General features: G+C 41.3%; 1 protein-coding gene across 3 annotated transcripts in view; it reads right to left on the reverse strand.

Moving 5' to 3' along the window:
- Positions 1-1,734: 1,734 nt before the first annotated feature.
- RASGRP3 (RAS guanyl releasing protein 3) overlaps positions 1,735-24,532 on the reverse strand; it is a 39,205-nt gene continuing 16,407 nt past the window's right edge. For 2 of the 3 annotated variants that reach the window (XM_010706885.3, XM_010706886.3), the window contains exons 4-17: positions 24,154-24,216; positions 22,762-22,893; positions 21,411-21,558; positions 20,290-20,463; positions 19,769-19,885; positions 19,199-19,474; positions 13,948-14,025; positions 11,661-11,777; positions 9,676-9,791; positions 8,483-8,630; positions 5,173-5,209; positions 3,660-3,785; positions 2,908-3,272; positions 1,735-2,537 (exon numbers count right to left, since the gene is read on the reverse strand). In XM_010706885.3, coding sequence (XP_010705187.1) covers positions 2,529-2,537; positions 2,908-3,272; positions 3,660-3,785; positions 5,173-5,209; positions 8,483-8,630; positions 9,676-9,791; positions 11,661-11,777; positions 13,948-14,025; positions 19,199-19,474; positions 19,769-19,885; positions 20,290-20,463; positions 21,411-21,558; positions 22,762-22,893; positions 24,154-24,216 — 1,906 coding nt within the window. In that variant the 3' untranslated portion in view covers positions 1,735-2,528. The remainder of the gene's footprint in view (positions 2,538-2,907; positions 3,273-3,659; positions 3,786-5,172; positions 5,210-8,482; positions 8,631-9,675; positions 9,792-11,660; positions 11,778-13,947; positions 14,026-19,198; positions 19,475-19,768; positions 19,886-20,289; positions 20,464-21,410; positions 21,559-22,761; positions 22,894-24,153; positions 24,217-24,532) is intronic. The other variant, XM_003203939.4, reaches the window with a different exon arrangement.

Raw genomic sequence — 24,532 nt, forward strand, 5'->3', positions numbered from 1 at the left:
TCGTCTTACGCCAGCTTCTTAAAATGTTTGCTCCTGCCCTGTGAGCTCTCCCCCCTCTCAGTTGCTAGTAGTGGAACTAAAAAATCAGTGCTCTGCTGCAAACAGCCTGTTAATGCATTTTTTTTGTTGAAAGATTACATTGACTGACAAGTCTAGCTTTTTTTTCAGAGCTGGCTATATGTATTTCTACCCAATGTCTTTCTTCTTAACACACTTGTTACTCTCCTTCTTGAGATGCCTTTAAAGCAAAGGGTTTCCAGCATTCTCATGAGCCCTTCTTGGACATCCTAATGCTCTTCTTTGAAGGATCAGGTGTGTGAGTGTGCATGCACATAATCTGTGCTTGATCTACAACTTAACTCCAGCTACTGCTGCCCAAAGGTGCTGGGCTTTTAGGAGATGCATTGATGAGATTTCTGCAGCAGACAGAAATTCAAGCAGTCTAATTGCGAGTAGAAAGTCACCCAGAAAGTGAGAGCTGCTTCTGTAAAGAATGTGACTTTTTGCTTAAGAGTGAGTTTCTCTCTTGATGATGGTATACATAGGAAAAATGTGTCCTTTAGGAGGCCTTCTTGGAAGGACATGGAACATCTTGACTTTTGAACAACTTAGAGAAGAAGCCTGTAAATATCTTGAGGAGTTGCTAAGGTTGTGTACTAGAAAGTTTCTTGTCTAACAAAGAAAAACAGATGGGGGGATGGATTGTGGGCCTGACAGAACAGGAGAGCAAAATACCTTTCAGACCAAGAGCTACCACTGACTTTCAGAAGCCTGCGAGAAATGGTCGGAGCTGTATGGACTGAGCACTGGTTAAAACCCTTGCATGATGTGAAGAATGGAGTTGCACAAGAACATTTCATTTATGAAGTGTTAAAAGGCTTATCTCAACAGATCCGTTGGCAGCCTGTATCGCAACTAAATTTCTCTATTCAAATGTTCTACCACATCATTTTCATTGTGTGCAAGCTGAGTGCTGTAACGGTGCATGAGCAGTCAGTGTGTGGTGACCCATCACCTGACCCATCACAGACAGCACAGGACATATTTCTGCTAGTCTCTGCTCTTTGCCCACAGCAGTGAGAGCTAAGGATGCTTCTAGCCCCAGTGTTTGCTGTAGTGCTTATTTCTGAGTTTCAAGCAGTAAGAGCACGTTCTGCCTTTTCTCCTCAGATTTTTACCATCATTACTAGGGGGGTTGTGAAACAAAGGAAACCTGCACAGCTGAGCAGGCCCCATGTACACTGTGCTGTGCCAACAGTTGGATTACCACAGAGGAGTCAGTCAGGTCTGGTTAGGGAAGTCAGTGGAAGCCCTCCTTCACCCTGAGGCCTTGATCCCTTGGTAAAGGGTGCAATGACTTGAATTTTGTAGGACATCTTATACTCAGGTTGCTTTGATTCAAAGCCTGAGTTCCCCACATCTATTTCTGTGGGGAGGCAAAGGGAGAAGAAGATAACAACTTGTCTGCTAATTTGGACCATGCTGTTCAGGTATGAGCTTTGTCTTGGGCTTTATTTTCCTTGCTTTTTCCATGTGAGGGCTGTGCTTCTCAGGCAACTTAATGCTTCTGAGAAATCCCATTTCAAACCTGCTTCTCCAGTCACTACAGATGGAGGAGTTAGAGCCTACCTTAACAAGCTTAATTTGGATGTATGCTTAGTGTCATATTTTAGTCTTAACGTGTGACTTGCTATCCTGAGGAAAAATATGAAGTATTATACGCACATCCAGACACACACTTAAAACTAAGACATTTATTACACACTAATTCTACCATAACCAGTGCTGGCAGAGAGGACACCTCTCCCTTGCAGTATCACCAACCACCTGCACAGTGTCCTGGAACTTCCTCACTCCCAGACACATGCTTTGAAGGATCCTCCCTCTGGTAACAGCTATCACAGTGTTGGATGTGTGCTTATCGTAGCAATGTAAACGTGTCCAAAATTCAAAACCGCAGGTGTGTAAGGGATTTCAGTGTAGAGGACCTAATGAAAGGGGTTGTGGGTTTTTTTTTTCTTTTTCTTTTTCTTTTCTTTTCTTTTCTTTTTTTTTTTTTTTTTTTTTGTTAGATTTAATCAACATCCACACCTACTTCTTTCCTTAAGAGATCATTACAAGCCTCTGAAAAAGGAGTGTTATCAAATGAATGTGGATGGTTGGCTTCTGTCCTCGCTGTTGTTGTTGCTGGCAGGCATACTGAAATGATGCAGTACTTTTAAAGGATGCCAAATATATCCTCACTGGCATGGAGGGGAAGTTTCCACAAAGTCATACAAGAGAAAACACTGAGTGCAGAGATCTGTTCTGCTGTGTCCGTGCAATGTTCTTCCAAATGGCTTAATCGTGTGTGAAAATAAATAGTGCTTTTTTTAACGCCTATCAGCTAGGAAAACAGGGTGATGGCTGAATTTAGAAGTATGAGGTACAGGAAAACTTCCTATGACCAAATGTGGTCTATGGCAGTCTGTCAACTTTTGCTGTATTACTATTGCCATCTCTGTTTTTTGGTGTTTCAGGGAGAGCAGTCAGCTATCCTGTAACAAAAAGAAAACAGACACATTCTAGCAAAAATGATCAATCAAAGCATGAGGCCATGAAATCACAAACTGTGGGTAAAAACAGCAGCAACCAGGCCCCTAACCTGGGCACAGATGTTTATCAAAATGCTCCTTCTTATGGACCTAGTGCAGAGTACAGGAGGATTTGGCCAGGTATGTTAATGATTCTCAAAAATAAAAGATTCCAACTCATAACAGCACTGTCGCTCCGAACCAAAGCCCCATTTGCAGTGTTTCAGTAAATACAAGCCACTGTGTAAAAAATAATTTTCTATGGGTGATTTGGCATTATGACTTACGAGGCTATGCTCTTATGGACTAGCAGAATGTAATCTGTTCTGCTCACCTCAGATTCCTGTCTTTCAGGAAGCGTTTCTATGCCGTTGTGCTCCAGGATGTGCTGAGGAGCCTCAGCATCTATGTCTACATCGGCCTGCATGCTGGGCTTTTCATTCTCCCACTTTGCAAAGCCTTTGTTCTTCCCAGCCTTGCCGTGGAACTTGGACTTCATTTTTGGGAAAGTGTGAGACCCTGAATCGTTCCAGCCCGGTTCGTGCCACAGTGGTTCTGTCTGCGTTGCTTGGCTGGCTGTTGCCCTCTGCAGCCGCACTGAGATCTTCCGGGAGGAGCCGGTGACAAGGGTGATGGCTCTGCCGTCGAGGTCCTGGTGTTCTGCATTGACGCTGGGAAACTCAAACACTTCATCCTGGGCTGAACGAGAAGGTAAATTCTTTTCTTTTTAAATATTCTCTTTCAAGACCTTTACAAAGAGGTATCTTAAAACTTGGTTAAGGGGAGGGGGGGAAGAAGGGATTTAAGGGTTCAGAAGAAAATGTTTGTTATTCTGGAATGCTTATGCAAGCTTTTAGTGGTCAGATCTCTTTCAAGACTAGGGCTCTATGTACCACTGTATGCAATTGCATGATGGTTTGCAGTGGTGCATTGGTACGATGTGAAAATGACAAGTGGCAATAAGGACACTGCCTTTAAAGAGTCATCATAGAATTGTTTGTGTTGGAAGGGACCCTCAAAGGTCATCTAGCCCAACTCTCCTGCAATGAGAACGGAAAGAAAACAGAAACAAAAGAGTGCCCTCACCTGGTGGCAGGGAAGGGCTGCTGGGCAGGGAGCCATGGTTGCTGCCCACAGAGGTTCCTCGGGAGAATTTCCTGCAGGCAAGCACGAGCAGGTCCCTGCACTGCTTGTGGCAGTTGGCACCGCAGTCTGTAGGAGGGGAATAGTAAAGTTACAGCCACTGGGTGATCCCTCAGGGTTGTCAGCATATGTGCTGGAGGGACTTAGCCAAACAAATACGGTTACAAAAGTGGATCATTTATTGTGTTTAAAAAAAATAATATTATGGCATTCCAGCAGCAGAAGGAAAGAGGGAGATGATTTTGTCATCAGAAATGATGACTTCACGAGTGCACAAAGAGCAGTGGTTAAGAGATCTCATTTCTCCCATCAGATTGTTGCTTTGAGTGGTACTGAAGGACCTTCCCTGCTTGGTTTTGCAGTGGGTGGTACAGATGGGAACAGGCACTGGCTGCACTTGCTGACCACCAAGATCTGAGCAACATGCTTCACTGCCTGTTAGTTTTGATTCTGCAGAGCCGCTTTTGCTCTCTCCCCCCGGGCCATGGTTACAAGCAATGATGCAGGACAGCGCTCAGCTTTCAGATCTCAACTTGAGTTTATAGAGCAGCTGTGGCAAAACTTTACTTTTACCTTTCCTTCCTGCAGCCTGATGGTAAGAGCATAGCCCACAGCTGGCTCTGTTGTAGTTGCTCAGACCATGGGCATGTTCCCCACCCCTGCAAAGGAGAAGTTCACGTGTGGGACAAGGAGACAGGAACAGGGAGTGTCCTAAAAAAAAACCATCCTGACAATCCTTCACCCTTCTCCTAGGAGCCAGGCTAAGACTAAAGGGAAGGAGCTTGCCTATAAACATGATCATGAAGCCCCAGCACTGTGCATAACAGAGTTGCAGCCAGAGAAATAAATAGGTTTGCACTTTTGGGGCCAACGAGGACCACTACAGCTTTCTTGTTCTCATCTGCTTGTTACAGTGTGAGCAATTAAAAAATTTAGTGAAGGAAAGAGAGAGATATGAGAGTTCTGGGACTTTTTTTTAAGCTGAACTTCTGCAGAAGATCTTGCAATGACATCTGCTAGGCAGTCCAAGAATTAAGTATTTGTTTAGCTCAGTCACTGATGCATTGCATGGGCAGCAAGCCTGCAGTACAGGCATGAGGATGTACATGATACAGACAGTGCTGCCAGCAGACCTTTTCCTGACCCCAGGTCTCAGGATATGTACTTCAGGATGTTTCCCTGCTAGGATAAGGACACTCGGCATTCCAAGATGCCACTTGTTGGCACAAACTGGCACCTTGCAGATCCCTTGCAGATCCCAGGGGCTGCTGCGGGCCTTCAGCACCGGTGTTCTCCTGCTACAGTGAGGCTTTGTGGGATGCAGCAACCACTTGCTGGTCACAGCCAGCATGGACTCCTCAAGCGAAATCTGCCATTTCAGTGAAAAATACAGTTGACTTCTGCTAAAACCCACCACCTGAATTGTGAAAAATCCATGCAATATATATGTATTTACCTTTGCATTTGTAGCCTTGTTTGATTATACCCCAGAGCTGCAAAGAAAGACAAAAAAAAAAAAAAGTAACAAGGAATCAGAAAAGAAAGCCGGATGGAAAGCGAGGTCACAATGAGGAAGTACCAATGGCTACAGAAGCACAAACAGGATACAACTGCTCTTAACACCCTTCCTGTTAGGCAGACCTCCTCCTCTAAATGTGATAAGCCTTGTGTGGCTTCCCCCTTACTTCTGCCTGCAATGGGACTACCGGAGAAAGAACAGCACAGCTGATGCGTACTGCCAGGAATGGGTAAAAGAATCACTGTCCTTATCAGGCTTACCAAATCCAGCAAAGCACATTCTGCTTCTGGCTCGTTTTGAGCCATCTGAGGGATCATTTCCATGGTACATCTGGTCTCCAGCCACACGCATGTGAAGGGCCTGTGTTCTTCAAGCATGGCAGACAAAAACACCACTGGGGACAAAGTCACTTTGTGGCTTTGGAGCTGGTCCCCAAATGTGGACTGATCCATTCACTTGACTTCTTCCATTAAGAATGGTTGAAGCCCAAAACAGACAGACAAGTCACTGAATTCCTCTTTGCCTCCTCCCAGAGGCTGTCCTTGTTGAATATTGGCCTTCCCCCTGGCTGCATGTACGTGTTCTGCTTTTGGGAAGCTGTCACCGTGATGTAAGCTTGGAAGTAGGAAAAAAAAATCCCCTGCAAACTGTTACCTGTACACTCAGAAGAGAGTAACTGCAACGATGGCATTAAAAAAAAAATATTTTCACTCTGAACAGCAGAGAGAGGAGAGAGTCCAGTTCTAAAGGAAAAAGATGAGAGACCGCAGTGTGTGTTTATCCTGAATTCCCTCAAAACATAAATGGGGAGGGTGAGCACAACCAGACAGTTGAAGCTGCATGTGGTTCCTTGCTGTGATTCTATGAAGGCATGCAGTGTGTGGGAGAAATGTGCTGAGTAAAGGAATGGCCAAAAGGAAGAGCCACAGCCCATGTGGAGCACAAAAGAAACAGTAAAAAAAAACCTGCATATTGTGTAAGACAGAACTGCTTGCTTTTTTCCAATAAGAGACAAGAATATTGTGTGGAACCATATAAAAAGCCTTGCTGAAGTTCAGGTAGATTACATGAGTTGCTCTTCATCTACTGCTGCCATCCCTCCTTCGCAGAAGGCCACCAGGCTGGTCTTTTCCTGCAGATGCTGTAGATGTGCAGTGACTGTGGGGCTGTGGTTGACCCCTCCTGGAAGAGCCACCTCTGACTACGCTTTCCCCAGCTCTCTTTGCCAGATCCACTTGATGGGATGTGGATTACTTTTCCTGTTGTCAAAGCTCTGCTCTGTTCCCTCTGAGGAGCTTTCTCCTTAACATAACATGAATCCTGACCTAAAACTTTGAATTCATCTGACACGGCTCTATGGCAAAGCTGGCTTCAGCCAGGGTAAGAGGATCTGTGCAAATTTGGACAGCCAACCTGGAAGGGGTGGCTGCTCACTCACCCTGACATGAGGTGCAACTCAAGCTGTGCGTCGGAACTGAGACTGGTAGCAAGCATATCGGTTTCACTTGGTGAATGGCATTAGATTTTAGCTTGACCTTTAAAGTTCATCTCGTTTTAATATTAGACGTTCGACTGGTACTGAGGCCAGTGTGCTGTCACATCCATTTATCCTGCTGCACAATCGGTTCACATTTTTTTGACGGTGAATCACTGCATCAGTTCAAAACAGTTTCCACCCATGGTTGGTTGGACAGTGCTGAAATGCACAACAAACACACAGTGCATGCTGTGGCTGGTTGCTGTCCTATCAGCCCAGCTCATCCACAGGACAATGCTAGTAAATGCAGTGAGCTGGCAGGAAAAATGACCTTATTTCCATTTCCTACACAATACTTTACTCATTTTTATTCCTGTGCCAGTTGTAATCATGAAGACATGGAAAAACCTAGCCAGCAAACTGATAAGGGAGAAAAATATCTAGTAAGGAGGACATTGCAGGACACTCCTCAGCCCAACTTGGCGATGGAAGGCTTCCAAGCATGAACTAAGTGTCACGAATGCAATGATGTTTTCCTAAGGCAGCAGGCAGCCCAAAACAATAGGCTCAGGCCAGTTCCCAATGTTCTTTCTTCTGGAGTGGAGCTGCAGAGCCTGCCTGCAGGCTTCTGAATCAGCACTGACTCTCATTTCTGAGGCTTCTGCAGTTCCAGTGGAAATGAGCAGAATTCCTTCTTCCCCTGGCCTTGATCAGCAGCTGCAATAGGGAACGTGAAGGTCCTGGTGTGATGGGTGCCAAGCAGAAGTGAGGGAAAAGGGCCAGCCTGAGATGAGGTATGTTTTTGTACTTGGTAGTACTGTCGTTATAACTTTCAGCCACGAAGAAGTATGACTGAATGGGAAAGGTCACATACCAGAAGCAGGGTATTTTGCTGCTGTTATCTACAGCAAGCTAGCATGGAGCAGCAGGGACGTGCTCTGGCTTCACACCCTGAGCTGGGCCACATGTGGGCAGAGAGCAGGAGCCTCTGCCCTGGTGGCCTCCAGCCTTTCTCACTCATCTGTGTGGCTGCATGCAGGCACAAGCATGCACGTCTGCTGCATCCGTAAGTGACATCTAAACTATAATAATTCATGTTTCTTCACGGCACTTGAAGTGGAAAAAGGTGGGAGAGGCTTGCAAGCCACACAAGTGCTCACATTTTGTATACAGCACTCCAATAACTGGCTTCTTGTAAGCTATGACTGAGAGAAAAAGCAACTTAAAAACCAATACATTCAAATGTTTCTCATGTTATAGAACTGCTGGCAGCCAATTTCTTGACAAAAACAGAAGTTCTGTTAATTCAGTAGAGAAAGGATAAAGGCTGTTATGGCTGTTCAGAGAATTATGAGCAGAGGTACGTTGCCATGTGCATGTTCTGAGACAGAATGGCTTTTGCTTCATCTACATGTACCATTCCAGACATCCATTTTCCCTGGAGTTTGTTTACATGAGAAATCAAGCCGAATTAAAGAAGTTAAGACAAACCACATGAGGCCATTCATACAGTCCCTAATGTCCCTTAGCTAACATAGTTTATCTTTTTACCTGCAACAGCAATTCTTACAAATGTCAGTATTCAGGAACCACCAAACCAAAAGTGGGTTCTGCAGCTACAACAGGAGGAAATACCTTGTGCTTCTGAATGCAATGAGACATTTGGCTAAGCTGAAGAAACTTTAACAGTGCATGGAGCAAGGTTCACCCCATCTATGCTGGAGTATAAGAAATTATGAGTAAGATTTATGATTACAAAAACATACTTACAAAACCTGCACAGTGTTCACAGAAAGTTGGCTTAAGATAGGTCATTTCCTGGAAGTTGTGAATAAACCCAGGTCCCATTTTACACTGGAACTGGGATTTAGCTCTCAGAAAGTAAGCCATCATTTCTTCTTTGCTTATGAGTCCATCTCTGTTAGGAAAAAGTAGAGTGGATCTGTTACTGCTTGTGACACTGAACCCAGCAGTATCTTCTCGCTACAAAAAGCATGCAGCACACAAAATATGTTCTTGGAAAGTGCTAGAACAGTCCTGGCAGAAGAAACAAGCTTTCCCTTAGAGCCTTTGTTGTTCTTATTCTTCATTAAACTGCAAACACTGAACTCATAGCACAGGCCTTGGTCCCTCACTTGTTCAGGATATCAGAGAATTTGGTGGCACGGAGCAGGCCATCGTGTGGAGGAGACTCCTGAGGCATATGGCCACTACTACCCCAGCCAGCTGTGGAGAGGTTATAGGTTGGTGTTAGTCACCAGTCCTACCAAATAGCAAATGGAGTGCTCGATGGCTATACCACAAGAGGCCATGAGATATGGGAAGGTATCTAGACAGAACCTGCATGCTAAGTATTGGGTCCAAGTCCCCAAGTAGTCCAAGATTTTACTGAACGCAGTTCAACAAAACAAACAAAAAAAACCTTTGTATGTTATTTAAACAGAGCTTTTAGCTACTTCCCAGGCTGTGAAGATCCTCAGCTCTGGTAAGCTGAAAGCCTGGGCTGGAGGCATTCAGCTGCCAGATGTATCCACCGGTTCATGCAGAGCACTGCAAGGAAGCAACAACCCAGGCAGCCTGGGGAACTCAAAATGAAGGGACTGCCCAAAAACATCCTCCTGCTGCTTGATGTCCTTTGTAGCGTATCCGTACATCACAAGTGACTACACTCAGTCTTTCCCTTGGCAGATGGGGCTGCATCTATTTGAATAGATGCTTTTTAAAGCATCAGATAAAGCAGGACTCCAGTTTGAACCTGCTACAGCATAAGAAGTTAAATGAGAATAGAATTCAACATTTAAACCTAATACTAATTTCCTTAAAAGAGAAGACAGACATGAGAAGGTTGGAGGTCTGGAAGACATTGCCTCTTCAACATTTTGTTTTGAAGCATTTGTAAATTAAGAAGAAAAAAAAAAGCAAAAAGAAAACAAATTAACAAACCAAGAGAGCTCCAAACTTACTGGTCTTTGTCCAACACACAGAAAGAGTCCAAAAAGGGGAAGTTTGCAGCTATACTTTCAAAGTCTTCCTGAGAAATGTAGCCATCATGGTCATGATCATAGTTTCTGAAGACAGACTGGAAACAGAAGGAAATTATTGTCATACCCCCAGACTGTCCTGAATCTGTACTCTCTCTTCAACCTCACATTTACATTAACATTCAACTTTACTAATCATTTACTAATCACGTTTTCTATCCGTTGTTTTATTCCTATAAGTGCTAATTGGCACTTCAATATGCATATTTATTGGACTATAGAGGGGGAAAAAAAAGACTAATTTTTAAAGAAAACTTGACCTCAGTATTTAACTACTGGAATTCCTCTATACCTCCTCAGTCATAGTTGTGCATGGTTTTATTTCTTCTTTTTTGGAAATGTCACTAAAATTCTGCCCCATGTGACATATTCCCTTTGTTTAATTAAGAATATCACAAAAAGGAAACCAAGCACAAATAACCCAACAGCAGATTTCTCATAGAATTGTAGGCATTTTTGGATTCACTTTGTTTTCAGCCAGTCACTTCTGCTCTGCCACAGTGCTGTTTCAGTCCTAGTTTCTTATTAATACTTTGACATCCAGATCACAAGTACTTTGTATCTAACAACTACTTCCTCCCTCAACCAGCTCTCTATGATCACAGGACCTCAGCTACACCAAGTAGAGATTGATATGGGACCAAATTTAAAGGACTGCATGAACTTTTGCAAGCCCTCTTTAGCTGCTGAAGAATTCCTATATCCTGTCTTAAAATAATTGAGGAGATCTGTAAGGGGCATTAAAGCATTTTATACTGAGACCAACACATTAAAGCACAACCCAAGGCAGCTAGCAAATGACAAATACTGGAAAAATGCTGACAGTTGCACAGGGTGATGCGGGTCTCTTTGTGAGCTGTATCCATAACCAGTCTGTGTTTTAATTCTGTGAGACTCAATATCACATGTCCTGAACAAGGCTAAAGATGTGGAACAGGGGCCTGCATTTCCCTTGACCACCATGTTCAGAAAAGATGAAGGAGTTGCAACGGATGTGGTTTAAACAAGGAGAGTTTGGGGTGATTTTTATCAACACATGACAATGACAACAACAATATAGGAACACCAAGGGCAATTCTGGCATCTTTCTAAGAAAGAAGAAAACTTTTTTCTTATTTTTTTGAAAGAGCACCTACAAAGAGGAAACTGCAAAATGTACGTGTAGTCTGGTTGAGAGACTAAAGACTTTAATTTACCTTAACTACATAATCCCAATTATTGACCTGTAATATGGACGAGATCAGAATTTAATAGTTCCCCCCAGAGTTAGTTATTAATTTGTGAAAAGCAGAAGGAGATCTTGCTTCATTATCTACAGTGCATTCCTGGTTCCTCACCAAAAGTCCCTCACACACCAACACAACAGGGCTCTGTCTCTCCAAAAGGACCTTCTACTGTGTAGCTCTGTTTGCTTCATTCATCATGCCACCTTCATTCTGAAGCTGCAAGACCACAGCTGGAACTCTTCGTGACCTCATACCAGATTTTCAAAATGATATTAAGACTGTACTATCTTTACCATGCATAATACGCCTTGGACAGCTTGGCCACCAGGCACTGACATACCGACACCAAGAAACCTGCCTCTTACCAGCAGATAAGCACAGTAGAACGCTTGGTCCAGGGGAGGCTTTCCAGAGACCTTCTCTGGACTTAGTGATGTGTGAGTCCTTGAAAATTTGCCATTTTTGCCTCTGGAAACCTGCTTAATAAGTGTTAGCTCTGATTTCTGGACTAAAATATAAAAATTTCTGAAAGTATCAGCAAGAGCTCAAATTTGTGAACAGATATTTAAAATTTATCCCCACCACAATAATTGCTCAAAAACCTCAAATGAAATTGTTTACAATGATTACAGTATCAAAATGAACGTTCTCTTTGACCAATATATTCTTTTGAGTACTTACATCCACTAACTTTCTTATGTGCTTGTTGATGACAGTTGGGTCAGGCTTAGGTACCACTCCAGATGCCCACTCCAGTGGCACCACTGGTTTGCTTGGGGTTGTTGGGGAGGTAGGCTGCTGGGAGACCAATCAAACACAACGATGTTAGAATTTGAATTATGAAATGTGAGTTCTCATAACAAGCAGCACCATATGGCAGTGCTGCAGCCAGCTTCAATAGCAGTGAAACCTGAGGGCAGGAAGGAGGACGCAATGAGAATCAGGAATGGCATAGAAACCTACTCTTCTTCATCTTGAGAGAGCCCCTAAGGAGCCCACAAGAGGGAGATAAATAAGCCTAATGAAAAATGTTATATTATTGTGATAATAAGGATATTGTAGACTTTCATACTGAGATGAAGAAGGGTCACAAGGTCATACTATACTGTGTTTGGTAAGGAAAAAAAAAAAAGGACATGCTCTTGACTCACCACATTAGTGTGCTCGGGTGAGTTTAAGAAGAAAACAATCCCTATATCCGCAGAACTGAATTTCAACAAGAAACAGGGAACATGAACACTCAACTCATGTCAATAGCACTTATGGAACTTTTTAATCCTAGGATTAATGTCACCATACATTGATGAAACAACCTGCTGGTAAATATTTTTGCTCTAAAAACATACAGGAATGCAGCAATCTTTTAGAGACAACGTGTTATACGATAACACAAAACATGCCAGTGTTGTGACATCCTTACAACTGTGGTCAGAGGAAATTTGATGTGTTCCTTCTCTCAAAAAATATTTAGGTTAATGGGACTCAAAGAATTAGCACACTGGTGCTGGACTACTACAGACTCACAGAGAGCTCCTGCTGCTCTGAGTACACAGTGGCAGAAAGAAACCAAATCCACTGGAGCATTCCTCTTTCTTCTGAACAATCAAACTCTCTCTATATATATATATTTGGTGCCAATGCTTATATGTTGGAAATCGATCTTACATTGTAGCAAAAAAAATCTATGTTAGTGCACCCTCAGTGGCAGAATTGTGCTGGGCAGAGATGCCTGCTACCCATTGGCTGTACAAGCAAAAAAAAAACCAACAAACTAGGTAGTCCCTGGGTATTCATTGAACACAGCATCAAAGTCTCCAATAACAACTGGGTACTCATACTGCTTTTGTCTTTCTGTAAACTGAGGCTTGAGATCAAAGCAGCAATGAGGTAAGTCTCTTCACTTACAGCAGTGACCCACTCCTCCCACAGCACAGAGCTGTAATTGCCCAACTTTACTGGCAATGAAGGAAGCATGAGTGAGCCAGTATAACTGTGGCAAAGGGAACAGTTGTGGTCAAATTACATCCAGTGCGGACAGGAGAAATTCCAGGTATTCAGACTGAATTAGTGCTGACTGTGGAACTACTCAATATTGCCCATCATCTTCCATCGAAATCATACACACACAGTCTTCAAGCTGGTCTCCAAAAGTGATGAACTATCCTTAAACTCAGGTAAGTCCTATACTTAATAGCTAAGGGCTTTTGCATCCTTGTTTCTCCTTTTAAGAAGATACAAAAGTATAATAAGCACTGAAAAGAAAGACCTCCCAGTACTGGTCTCCACCTCTCACACCCCACTGTGCATTTCCAGCCACCCTTATTTTCAGCTGGTGTCAAAGTGGAGCTCAGCTTGTGAGGATCATGTGCTAGATGTGACAGGCAGTAAGGGTGTTGAAATGCTCACAGGACAGAGGAAGTCCCAAAAGCTGGTAGCAGGAGAGAGAGCAATACTTTAAACGAAATGTCAACTATTAAGACGTTTACCTCTGACTTACAAAGCATAATACAAAGTGTACCAATGCAGTCTTATCTTTAGCTACACATAGTTAAAAATCATGAGATGTCTGTTCCAAGGTGTTCAGACATTGCTTGGGAGCCCAACCTAAAGACTGTTCTGAATAAGCTAATGTAGATCATTATAGCTAATGTCATGGCTTACCTAAGTCATGTCTGGATTCAGTGTGATTTTATGTAACTACACCAGCATCCAGAAAATGAAGTAATTATCACACAATAAATAATTGATAGGAGCTTATAAAGGTTCTCTTTGCATAAAGCAGAACTCTGCTTTCTGGAGACTTCACTAAAGTCTGACATGTTTCATTCTTCTTTACATATAGAATCATACACAGTAAAAAGTTTAAGGTGAATATGAAGGAAACTAACTAATAGACATTCGAAAATACAAAAAGCTTCATGCAGAAATACTAAATAATATGAAAAAAGTGCAGAAAAAGATAACGTACAGATTTGGAGTTCCTTGGTTCTAGCACCAGTGAGAGCTTATAGATGTCATCCTCCGTGTGATAGAGGTCCAGGGACAGCTAAGGGTAAGAAAGAGAAAAAGCCAGTAATATTTATTAGACAGGGTCAGATACAACAGGGTTGTTAGCAGAAAGATATCTCCCCTGGTACTAAACACCAGAGCAGGTGCCCAGGGCCATGCCCAGGAGGCTTTTGAAGGCCTCCAAGGAGGCCTCTGGGCAGCTTGAGCCTGGTGTTCAGAGAGAGCCTCCTGTGCTCTAGTTTGGCCCACTGCCTCTTGTACTGGTTCTGGCTCTATCCTCATATCCAAGCATACTTCAGTAGTCCAGCTTGGCCCATTCCTGGTCCCCTCATGCTGAGCAAAACAAATTCCCTTTCAGCTTCTGTTTCTAGGTAAAATTAAATGTACTCATCCTTTTCCCTAGAGGATTTGCTGAGAGAAAAGAAGGGGCTTAAGTACAGTGGAAGTAAAATGAACATTTTTGCTTTTGCTGTGGCAGCTGTGGTCGTGCAGTGGCTCATGTCTGCAGTGAACTCTTCCTTGCTGAGGTGATGAACGACAAAAGTGATCCCCGCTGTGGCCAGCTTTATTCAATGAGATGAGACTGCATGCTTCCTGTGGTCATCTCTTTGCATCAATTGGCTTTGGATTAATTGGCTTGATTTGAAGTTATCATCCATCTTTCAAACCCCCAGTTAAGCTGGAATGTTCCACAGCAGGCAGATGGAATTACTACTGTATAAACAGCTGTAACAGATGATTATTTTCAGAGAACTTGAAGAGCAGAGTTAGTAAGGAGCAGGACCAGGCCCAATAACCATCTTTCCTTTGGCAAGGTGATTACACAGTGGTTAAATAAGCTGTCTTTTGAATTTAGGCTACAGTTTTGTGCCAACAGATGAAATGCAATGAGTCTTCTTAGGACAGCCTTTACAGTGGCAGTTTCCAGTCTAATTTAACTCTCCTTGCTGTCCTGTTCTCCTTAGTAATTTGGGCAGGGAGGGGTGTGAGGAAAGCAGAGGGGGATCAGAAAGGCATGGCTTTTTTCATATGTGGAACTTACTGAAGAAAAGTTGGGGAGGGTGACTTTCAATTTAGCTGTTTAGACATTTCTCATTCTCTTCACTAGACTGTACAAGCGATAGGGACTTTCCACCATTTGCATACAGTCTTAGAACAGGTTGGTTAAATAGCCATGGAGACCTAAAAATAGCTGGGGGGAAAACAGTGGCACCAAATAAGCTGTAGCTCAGTATAAATCCACTGTGGACTAATGAAGAGACTGAGGTCCTCTTCCTATCCACAGAAAGTGATGGGACATTTACCCTCAGGCTTTTATTCGTATAGTGAAATGAAAACAATGTGGAAATACTGCACAATAGGTAAGAAAATCATAGAACCATAGAATTGTTTCAGTTGGAAGGGGCATTTATAGGTCATCTAGTCCAACTCCCCTGTGTTCTAATTATGAACCTGTCCCTAGAGCCATTAATCCTCTTGGGTGCACTGCTGAGCTTGTGCTTAGGTTTGTTTTTGCCACTTTTGCTTCTTTTTCCAAGTTTCAGCTGTCAGAATGTAAAATGGGTGCAGTCAGTGAGGATGGAGCTAGTGTGGGCGATAACTCAGGAAAGGGGATTGAGGAGCACGGGCTAAGAGTAAGCATGTAACATGCTCCCAGGCAGCCAAGTCATGCTACATTCAGGTCTCTTGCCTAAGTAACTTGGCCTTACGTACACAAAGCCAAATGAGAATTCACATCATTAAAGCTTGCTCTCAGCCATTGCAGCCTCCTGTGCGACTAAACCTGGTGTTTGCCTCAATGCCCTCCAAACAACAAACCATTGCCTTATTTGTGGAGAGAACTCCAGTTCCCCTTGAAAAATGATCATGCAGCAGCTAACACTAAAAACAGAGAGATTTAAATTCTCTTTTCAGCCGTTCACCTTTATCAAGGAGCCTGAGGTTTACTACCAAGTTCTCTGGCCCAGCTTTTAAGCCAGTAATCCCTCAGTAGCTCTTAACACAGCCTCCACGACAACCATTTCCAAAACACTTGAAGGGCTCAGCTTCTCCAAAGAAGACAGAGCTTCATCACTGTAGAAAAGAAACACCAAGGCAAATTCCCATATGCCCACTTAGTTCATGAAATGCCCTTTTTATTGCATTGTGCAAGCTGTGGCCCAGGAAGCCAGCACCAGAGATGTACTTGTCAAGCCAGCACAGCCCAGACTGGTGGCACTTGCTAAATGTGGTGTAAAAGGCTGCACCTCAAGGGACGGAGGCCAGATATAAGAGATTTACACATTGCTTATCAGGATGAAACACCTACTAAAAGCTCTCCCACATAGAAATGGCTTCTGCTGAGAAAACAGCGAAAGTAAGCAAATAGCTGAGCCAGCTGATTGGTGTACAAATGAAGAGCACAGCACTAGCAATGCATTTACATGCATTTACCAGTTTTGGAATTAATTTAAAGATGTATTAGAGCAGAAAGACATAGCAATAAACTGAATAATTACTTCATCTGGCTCTGAAAAGTGAGCTTGACTTTGCAACAAGGGAGGCTAAATCTGCTAAAAGACCATTTGCACATCCCAAGGTCAGCTATTTCCAGCCCGCAGTTCTTGTCAGCTTTCGGCTGTGACCCCAGCTTTTCTTCTCTTTCTCTGACCCCAGCCTGTAATTTCTAACTTTTTTATTAACAAAAGGATTGTTAGAAATGTTTCATCTGCCACATAAGTTCATTAATACCATTCAAGAGACAACTGTAAGTAAAGGGACTGAAATGTATTCATATGGTACAAAGGAGGACAAAACATAACACACTGGAAGAGAAGTTGGAATATTCATAATAGTATGAGGTCTTAACTCAGATCCAGATGGTATCTTGTACAAATTTATTTCTAAACTTCCAAAAGTTGCTGTCTTAAGTGAAAACTCCCACACTACTCAACAAACAGACAGAATTACCCTGGAAAAGTCTTAGGATGCCTATGGCCATCTTCATCACTACTGAACAGCTACAACCATGGAATCATGACAGCAGACAAAAAGTGGCACAAGTTAATTTTAACCCCTGATCAGGCCTGGGATTAACATTGCAGCATGCAGCTTCAATCATTTACAGTCAGATTGGCTCAACTGTTACAAAGCCAGCAGTGCAATATGAGGAACAAATATATCAGAGCATCATGAATGAAGTAGTACTCTTCTTATACTCAATTACTTTTCCTGGTAAATGAAATATAGATTGGAAAAAATATTATATAAATATAAATAAAATCTCATTTTGCTGAAAACGAAAGAAATACTTTTAAAATGGAAAAATGGGTAAAATACAAGAACTCATGCTGATACAGTGATGGATATCAAACTGCAAGTCTTTGAAAAATCTGATGCTTTCAGCTCCTTTTGAAATGCAGACTGTTACCCAAAAGAGAGTGGCAGCTAATCAAAATGACAGCAGTAGTTCAGCTTCCATTTCTCACTTCACACTGTCTAATTTGTGCCCTTGGGTGCTCAGTTTCTTATTCCTCAGTTCTCTAAAATCTGATGTTCCACTTCCCCCTACTTGCAGCCAAATCTGTCAGAAACTGTGAACTCGAGATGAGAAACAACTCTCAATCCCTATTAAAACAAAACAAGATGATAAATATCTATCTATGATCAAATTAGAGAGGCATTACCGTGGGCTATATGTGGCCCCTTCTCTTCGCTGCCCCACCAGCCGTGATTAAGATGTGCTCCCATTTGCTTCATACAAAGTGCAACAGAAAAAGTTTGTCCTACTCCTTAATGAAGTGACACCAGATTGGTAGCTCCAAGCTCAGGCTCATTTTTGTCAGTCTCTGTACCTGATCAGTTCCAGAATACATCCACCACAAAGTACAAAACTGCATAATTTCTGATAAACATATCTTTCAGCATTTTAAAGTAAAGTGAAAGGAACAAATCCAAGCTCCTGCTCAATAACCCCTACTCAGGGCATTCACATAGAAGGAGACAAGTAATGAAATTCAGCTCAGGTCCATGACCTGACTGAAGAAAAGCTGGAATTCAGCTCCCACCTCTCCAGGCAGCGATGAGCACAGTAGTTCAGAGCCAAAGTCATTCCCTGGCTTTGATCTAGCTTTTGTCTGTCATTTAAAAGAGACAAAAGAAATCTGGAAAAAAAAGTTGGTGTAGAAAAGTTCATGCTAGCCAATAAAATAAACAGAATCACTGGAAAAGTTCTCAAATCTATCTTATTCTGTCTCGGACAGACCTTGCTTGATTCTAAGTTTACTTAGAAAAGAATTCTACTGACTTAATGACAGCAAGCAGCTTCTCTTTCAGTCTGGATTAGAGATATGATGGATAAAGTGAAATAAGAATAGAAACAGCATAAAATGATCACACATTGGGAGAGTTCTTTTTATCTAAAGTGATATCTTTAGAAGACAGCTCTCAGATGAGGAGATGTCTTGCTTTTATCTGCATGCAACATGAACTGTTTTAACGAACGACATTCCTTTCCTTCAAGTTTCACTGCTCCTGTCTTTAATTCCAACTGGTTTTTGCCACTAATCAAACCATGGTGCTGGATCAAATGCTGCTGCGGTTAAGATCAATGTAACTTGAAAAAAATTCAGCAGAAGCAGAATTTGGTCAGTAGATTCAGGGGGCACGCTTCAATATCTTTTGAAGTTAAGCATCGTATTTATTATCAAATGACACTAATTGTCTACATATTTAAAAAAGGGGACTTAAAATAAATCCTTTTCAGCACTGACACTTGTGGGTGTTTTTTTCAGGAACTATTTAACATCATATAGGAATATATTTACTTATGGTATAGGAAGAACACTGTATCATTTACAAAGCAGAGGGGAGAAGGAACAAAATTACTCCCAAGTTAGTATTTCACTGATGTAAGTATGCCAACACATAGCCCAAACTTTGCAAAAACCTAAATTCTAAGTAGTCAGAACTTTTTCCTTTTAATACAGAAGCATCTCTCTTTCCATTATTTTTTTTAAATAAATGAATCGATGCAACTGTTTTCTGTTTCTGTATCCAGTCATCACATACTCTCTGAATACATTCACATCTCACATGAACTTGTTTCTATTCTGCATTGCCTCTTTTTTTAAATTAAAAAAAAAACAATGTTGTAACAACGTACACTCAACTTTGTATTGGCATTCTACATCTAAATAACAGAAGTAAATTGGAAGTTGCACAATACTTACTGTGAGCAGGTTAATTAAATCCATATTAGGTTCTAAGTGATGAGAAGCAGTTTGCAGGGAAACCAGTTCATTCAAGGTGATGGAAAGCTGCTGCATTTTCACTATGTTCACTTTATTTTCATCTATCCAGTCAGGAAAAATGACATGGACAGCAATCAAGTCTTTCAAATGAACTCCTAAAATAGGAATTTTGAAGCCAACACAGTCAGCAAAAGCCTTGCGGTAGTTGCAGTAGTTTCCATTGGAAGAGACCAGCTCTGTCATTTCATTCCAGTCCTACAATAGCCAAAGAAGCAAGTCCTTGTGAAAGCATTCATAGCATTTCCTTAATCTGTTTTAATGAGCATAACTTGTGGCTGAGTCAACAGAGTTAATTTTCTCTCTAATACAGGCAATCAAGCAGAGATTGTGAGTCGATTCCTCTTCACTGAGAGAAACCCAAGCCAAGTCCCTTAGGATACCCTGCCAAGATCCAAGTATTGTGCTGATGAGACCTGAACTGCAGAACTCATCAGACCTTCAAGAAGTGATGTTCTGCTCAATATCTTTACATTCTGTTGTCCACCATACCTTTGTGACTTCCGAAGACAGATGAGAATGAGTCTCTTTCAGGCGAGAAATAGAGCTGTGGCTAAGACCTCCCACAACTGCCATCAGCGTGTTGAAGTTCTGGAGATGAAGGAGCTTCTGTAGGAGAGATGGATCACGGAAAAATAAAAGTAAGGGGCATATGTATAGCAGCTATCCAGTATCACAGAAGACAAGCTAAGGGAGACATCCTACCATTGCTGCATTGGAAACAACTAAGCCAAAGGATGTAAGGGAATTCAGCAATTATTTTTTAAATTAGTTTAGTTCCGCAAGAAACACATGATAATGACAGTTGGGAAACAGAATACAACAAAGAAAAAATACATTTTATTGTTTTGACTTCTAAAAAATGCAGATGTGCCACACCTGAAAGAAATACTAGCAGTCATGTTGAACAGACTTTTCACTCAGGAAACAGCCCAAAGAGCACCCAGTTCACTTGTTTCCTGCAACCTCTGTACTGTTGCTTCATATTGGAAAGACTCATAAACAAGACATACCTGTGCAACATTGATAAACTTTGTGATCACTTCTGCCCTTTGCAGGGGTGTTGGCTTGCTGAGAACCATGAGCTGGACCCACTTGGAGATACCGTTAAACAAAGCAATAGATCTCTCCAAAGTAGGATTGTTCTCCAGGCAGCCATGGATTACATAGCTTTGGTAGTCTGTGAACTAACAAGGAAAGGGAAAGACATTTTCAGTAAAATGGTGGACAACTTCAGAGTCAAACTGAAACTTTGATATTTTTTCCCCGTCAAAGCTCTTCTTGTTTAGAAAGTGCCTACAACTGAGGCTCAGCAGACCCTGCTGCACATCAATACTTTCTTAAAATATTTTCTTTTGTCTTATTTACAGTTCTTGTTGTATCACTTAAAACTTCAGCATTTGAATGCCAGGTAATACTAAGGCACGCATGATGAATATGATTATTACTTCTATGGAATCATTTTTCTCCATGATTTGCTCAACACTTAAAACATTTTATTTTGTGCAGTTTTACTTGACATCCTCATGCAGTGATACTGTATAGGAATGACCTAGTGCTACAAGCAAGAAGCATATAAAAAGGAACTTTCACTTCACTCCAATACCTGATCAACAGCATTATTGATGTAAAGAGCAAAATCTGGGCTCTCAACAGGAGCTCCTCACAGCAGTGTGAACTGCAACTCAAGAAGCTTACTATGCACCAGTTTTCCTATGCCTTCCTCCTACATCAATTGATCAATTTGTAGTGCAAGCAGCTAGTTCTGCTAAATCTTGCTCATTCTGATATTGCTCATTCTCTGTATGTTCATGGATATTGTTCCACATGGATAGCTACCACCAGAATTAGATTTCCTGAGAACTTCTGGAAAGTATTCTTCAGCTCTCCCTTAAACGTGGATTTTCAGAAGCTTATGATGGAACTTCAACTTGTGTAGGGAGCTGTAGCAATACCAGCCAACACTGACTTCTTGCTCATCTTAGCTGCTAGAACTGCCTGATAGAAGACAATATGACAGCACATTCTCTTACACAGTAGATGAAATGTAAAAAAAATGTTTTGTTAAACAATATGAACGCCCTTTCCTAGGATGGGATCCTAGCTGCAAACAACAAAGTTGGAGGCTTCTTACAGAAATTCTCCTAAAAGATTTATGCTCCAGAAAAGTGAGATGTTCAGCTAGTTCAATGGGCTCCAGATGATCAAACAGTAGGCAGGCTTTTCCTTTCTTAGAAATCTTCTTCCTTTGTGTAACTCTTCTCATCCAGTCATAAGAAGGTCTGCAGCAGAAAATTAGACACAATTCTCATTTCTCTTTGGGGAGTAGCCATCAATACACATAAAATTATCAAGAGATCTATCTGTGACCTCTAGCAGACAACGCTCAGCATAGGATAATGTTCAGATGTATAATGAGGGGTAAGGATTTCAGAGATATCTGCATAAGATGCACAATAGCAGGTTTCCATCAGAAGAAAATGAGAATGTACAGGAGGCTGTAATTCAAAAGTGCCTTGGAAATACAAGAAAAATAAGTCAAATACTGATCAAGAAAAAAAAAAAGCCACCTTCAATAACATCAAGAATTAATTTTAACTCTGTAAGACCACAAGTCCATAAAATAACAGAACAGTAGAAATACCATCAGTTGAATGTTTGTGCGTAACAGTGTAAACCATTTGCTTACAAGTAATGGAATAACTCCTACCCAAATACAGCAAAGGTACTTCGTAGAGCAGAAAGAAGTTCCTAACTTAATATTTTAAAACTAAGATTGAAGAGCTAACATTCATGTGATTTCACTGGCATTCTTGCACAAAATCTTGCAGCCTTCACTGAGATTAGTTGGGCCAACCTTCCAGGTTGCTACACTGATTTTTAAATAAGGAAAAACAATTTTGACTATACCACATTTTAAAAGAAAATCTACAATATCAGGTGAGATAAAAGAGCCTGTTTGGTGATGTTTAAAAGGTAACTTCTTAGAAGTCATGGAAATAGTAGTATAATCACTTAATACAAGAAAATTACACGTGTCAGTGCTAAAGATTATTGAATTAAATAATAGAAAAAAGCACACAGAAATGCATTGAAAAAATAGGCAGGTTACAGATAAGAGAACAAAAAACTTCCATAAGAAAATAGAAGATTTACACAATGTGCCAATCACTGTGTTGCTTATCATGAAAAGTAACAGGAAGAAAGTAATATTAATCATTTAATTATTACTGGCTTTTTCAAAAGAATCAGGAAAATTATTTATTTACCATTTATATTAAATACTTATGCATAGATAAGAGACTTCAGTATCAAACTACACGTAGAATTTCAAATTTAGAAGGTAAGAGAGTTTTTTTTTGTAAATGATTGTTTGCTCTCTCAAGATTAGGATGGCCCTTAATACTTTCATATTTTGCACAGAATTAGAATTCTGCTGCTACAGAGAACAGAGAGAAAGATGCTGAAGCTCATGACATTCTTACATGCTGCTGATATCAATGAGATCGATGTGATCCTCATAGCCAAGCTGGCTGGCTAATTCTCGAAACTCTTCAGTCAAACGAATCAGCCCAAGGTCCAAGTTAAATTCTGCAGGAAATTCCAAAATCCAGTATCTGAAATTGACATAAATCAGTTCAGAGACACCCAGGGATTCAGGTGTAATATTTAGTGGCTGTACAGATATACTCATATTTTAATCAACAGAACTTACAAATATTTCAGACTGAGTGGTTTTAGGGCAGAGAGAGTGTGCAACCCCAGCCTGCTGATGTTGTACTTCTCTCTGACACTGATGACAAAGACTTTAAAAATAAACAGTCACAGACCTAGAAAAATGGGCTGTACCACCAGCTCTTTTAGTAGCTGAATCAACAGTCTCAAGTAACTCCAAAATATTCCAGCTTATAACTGACGACAGGATTGGTGACACAGTGCAATCAAATTATCATATAATTTCCTTCATTTAACTCACCACAGTACCAGACAGGAGCACTCTTTTGAAATGTCAAATTAAAAGATGTGTGGGGTGACACACACAAAAGACAGCCACACCACACCCACCCCAACTCACACTGCCAGGGCACCCAAATGACTTGCATTTGTCTCTTTTTTAAGTGAGACACTGTGCTCAGAAAAACATTTTCCAGTGAAAATGAAAATGTGAAGTTAAAGTGGCAGCACTACCACGATAACCATGTAAACAAGGTAATTCCTCTTCTATTTAAGAGGGCAGGAAAAAGGCTTTATCAGTGCTACTTTCAGTACCTCTCTCCCATTCCAACACAGTGATATAATTTAGTCATTTGTTTGAGGGAAGCAGGTTGTAGCACGTTAGCTTAAAAATTCATACTTTCTATTTTATGGAGAAATGCTCCTAAACAAGCACAGCCTAACCAGGGAGAGACAGTTAGATGCAGAGTTAGATGCAGATGTTAGAGTCAGAGACAGTTAGGTGCAAAGATCAGAACAAATCTGATCTGTAAAAGCTCTGACATCACTAACATACTCATGTCATCATAAATTACGCACAGATTATTTGAACTGAAGCCAACAGCCCAGAGATAAACTTCCTCCACCAAAATAGATGATATATGGAAGTAAAAAGTATTATTGTTGTGTGTGGCACTGATCTCGTCTCCCTGTAAGAGATGTCATGCTCAAACACCACGTAATACACAGCACAAGGTTTCAATCAGCTCTGTGCAGTTATATGTCTTAAGCACTGGTTATGCTGAAACCATTGTTTTCAAAGCACAGTAATTCAACTTTACTATGGACTAGAGATCAAATTAAAACAATAACTTTTTTAAACGTTAGGAAAATAAATTACAATTATAGTATTCACAGCAAATAGAAAACAGAAGCATGCCTACCTCATGAAATAGCAGATTTTTAGTCTGAATTCATTGCAGTTCTCCCCACTGGCATCTCTATACGTATTCTAGTTAAAGAAAGCTTTAGGTGCCTTGATTCAGTAATGTGGCTTCTATCTACATTAGACAGTGACTCTAGACCAGTTGAACAAAACCAGTATTAACAACTTTCCTCCAGCAGACAACTACAGCATGATCTGATATTCATTCAATTACACAGTATCTTAAGACAATTACAATTTCTTGGCTGCCATTTTTGTTTTTGCCCTAGCAAAAATGCCTCTACTGCACTATTCTGAGTATTCTGCTGAACAATTTTGAAGACACGTAGGTTCTTAGCTACCACTGAAAGCTCATACTAGTCCAATACCATCCTGCT

Source organism: Meleagris gallopavo, chromosome 2, assembly GCF_000146605.3.
Source record: "Meleagris gallopavo isolate NT-WF06-2002-E0010 breed Aviagen turkey brand Nicholas breeding stock chromosome 2, Turkey_5.1, whole genome shotgun sequence".
Lineage (NCBI taxonomy): Eukaryota > Metazoa > Chordata > Aves > Galliformes > Phasianidae > Meleagris > Meleagris gallopavo.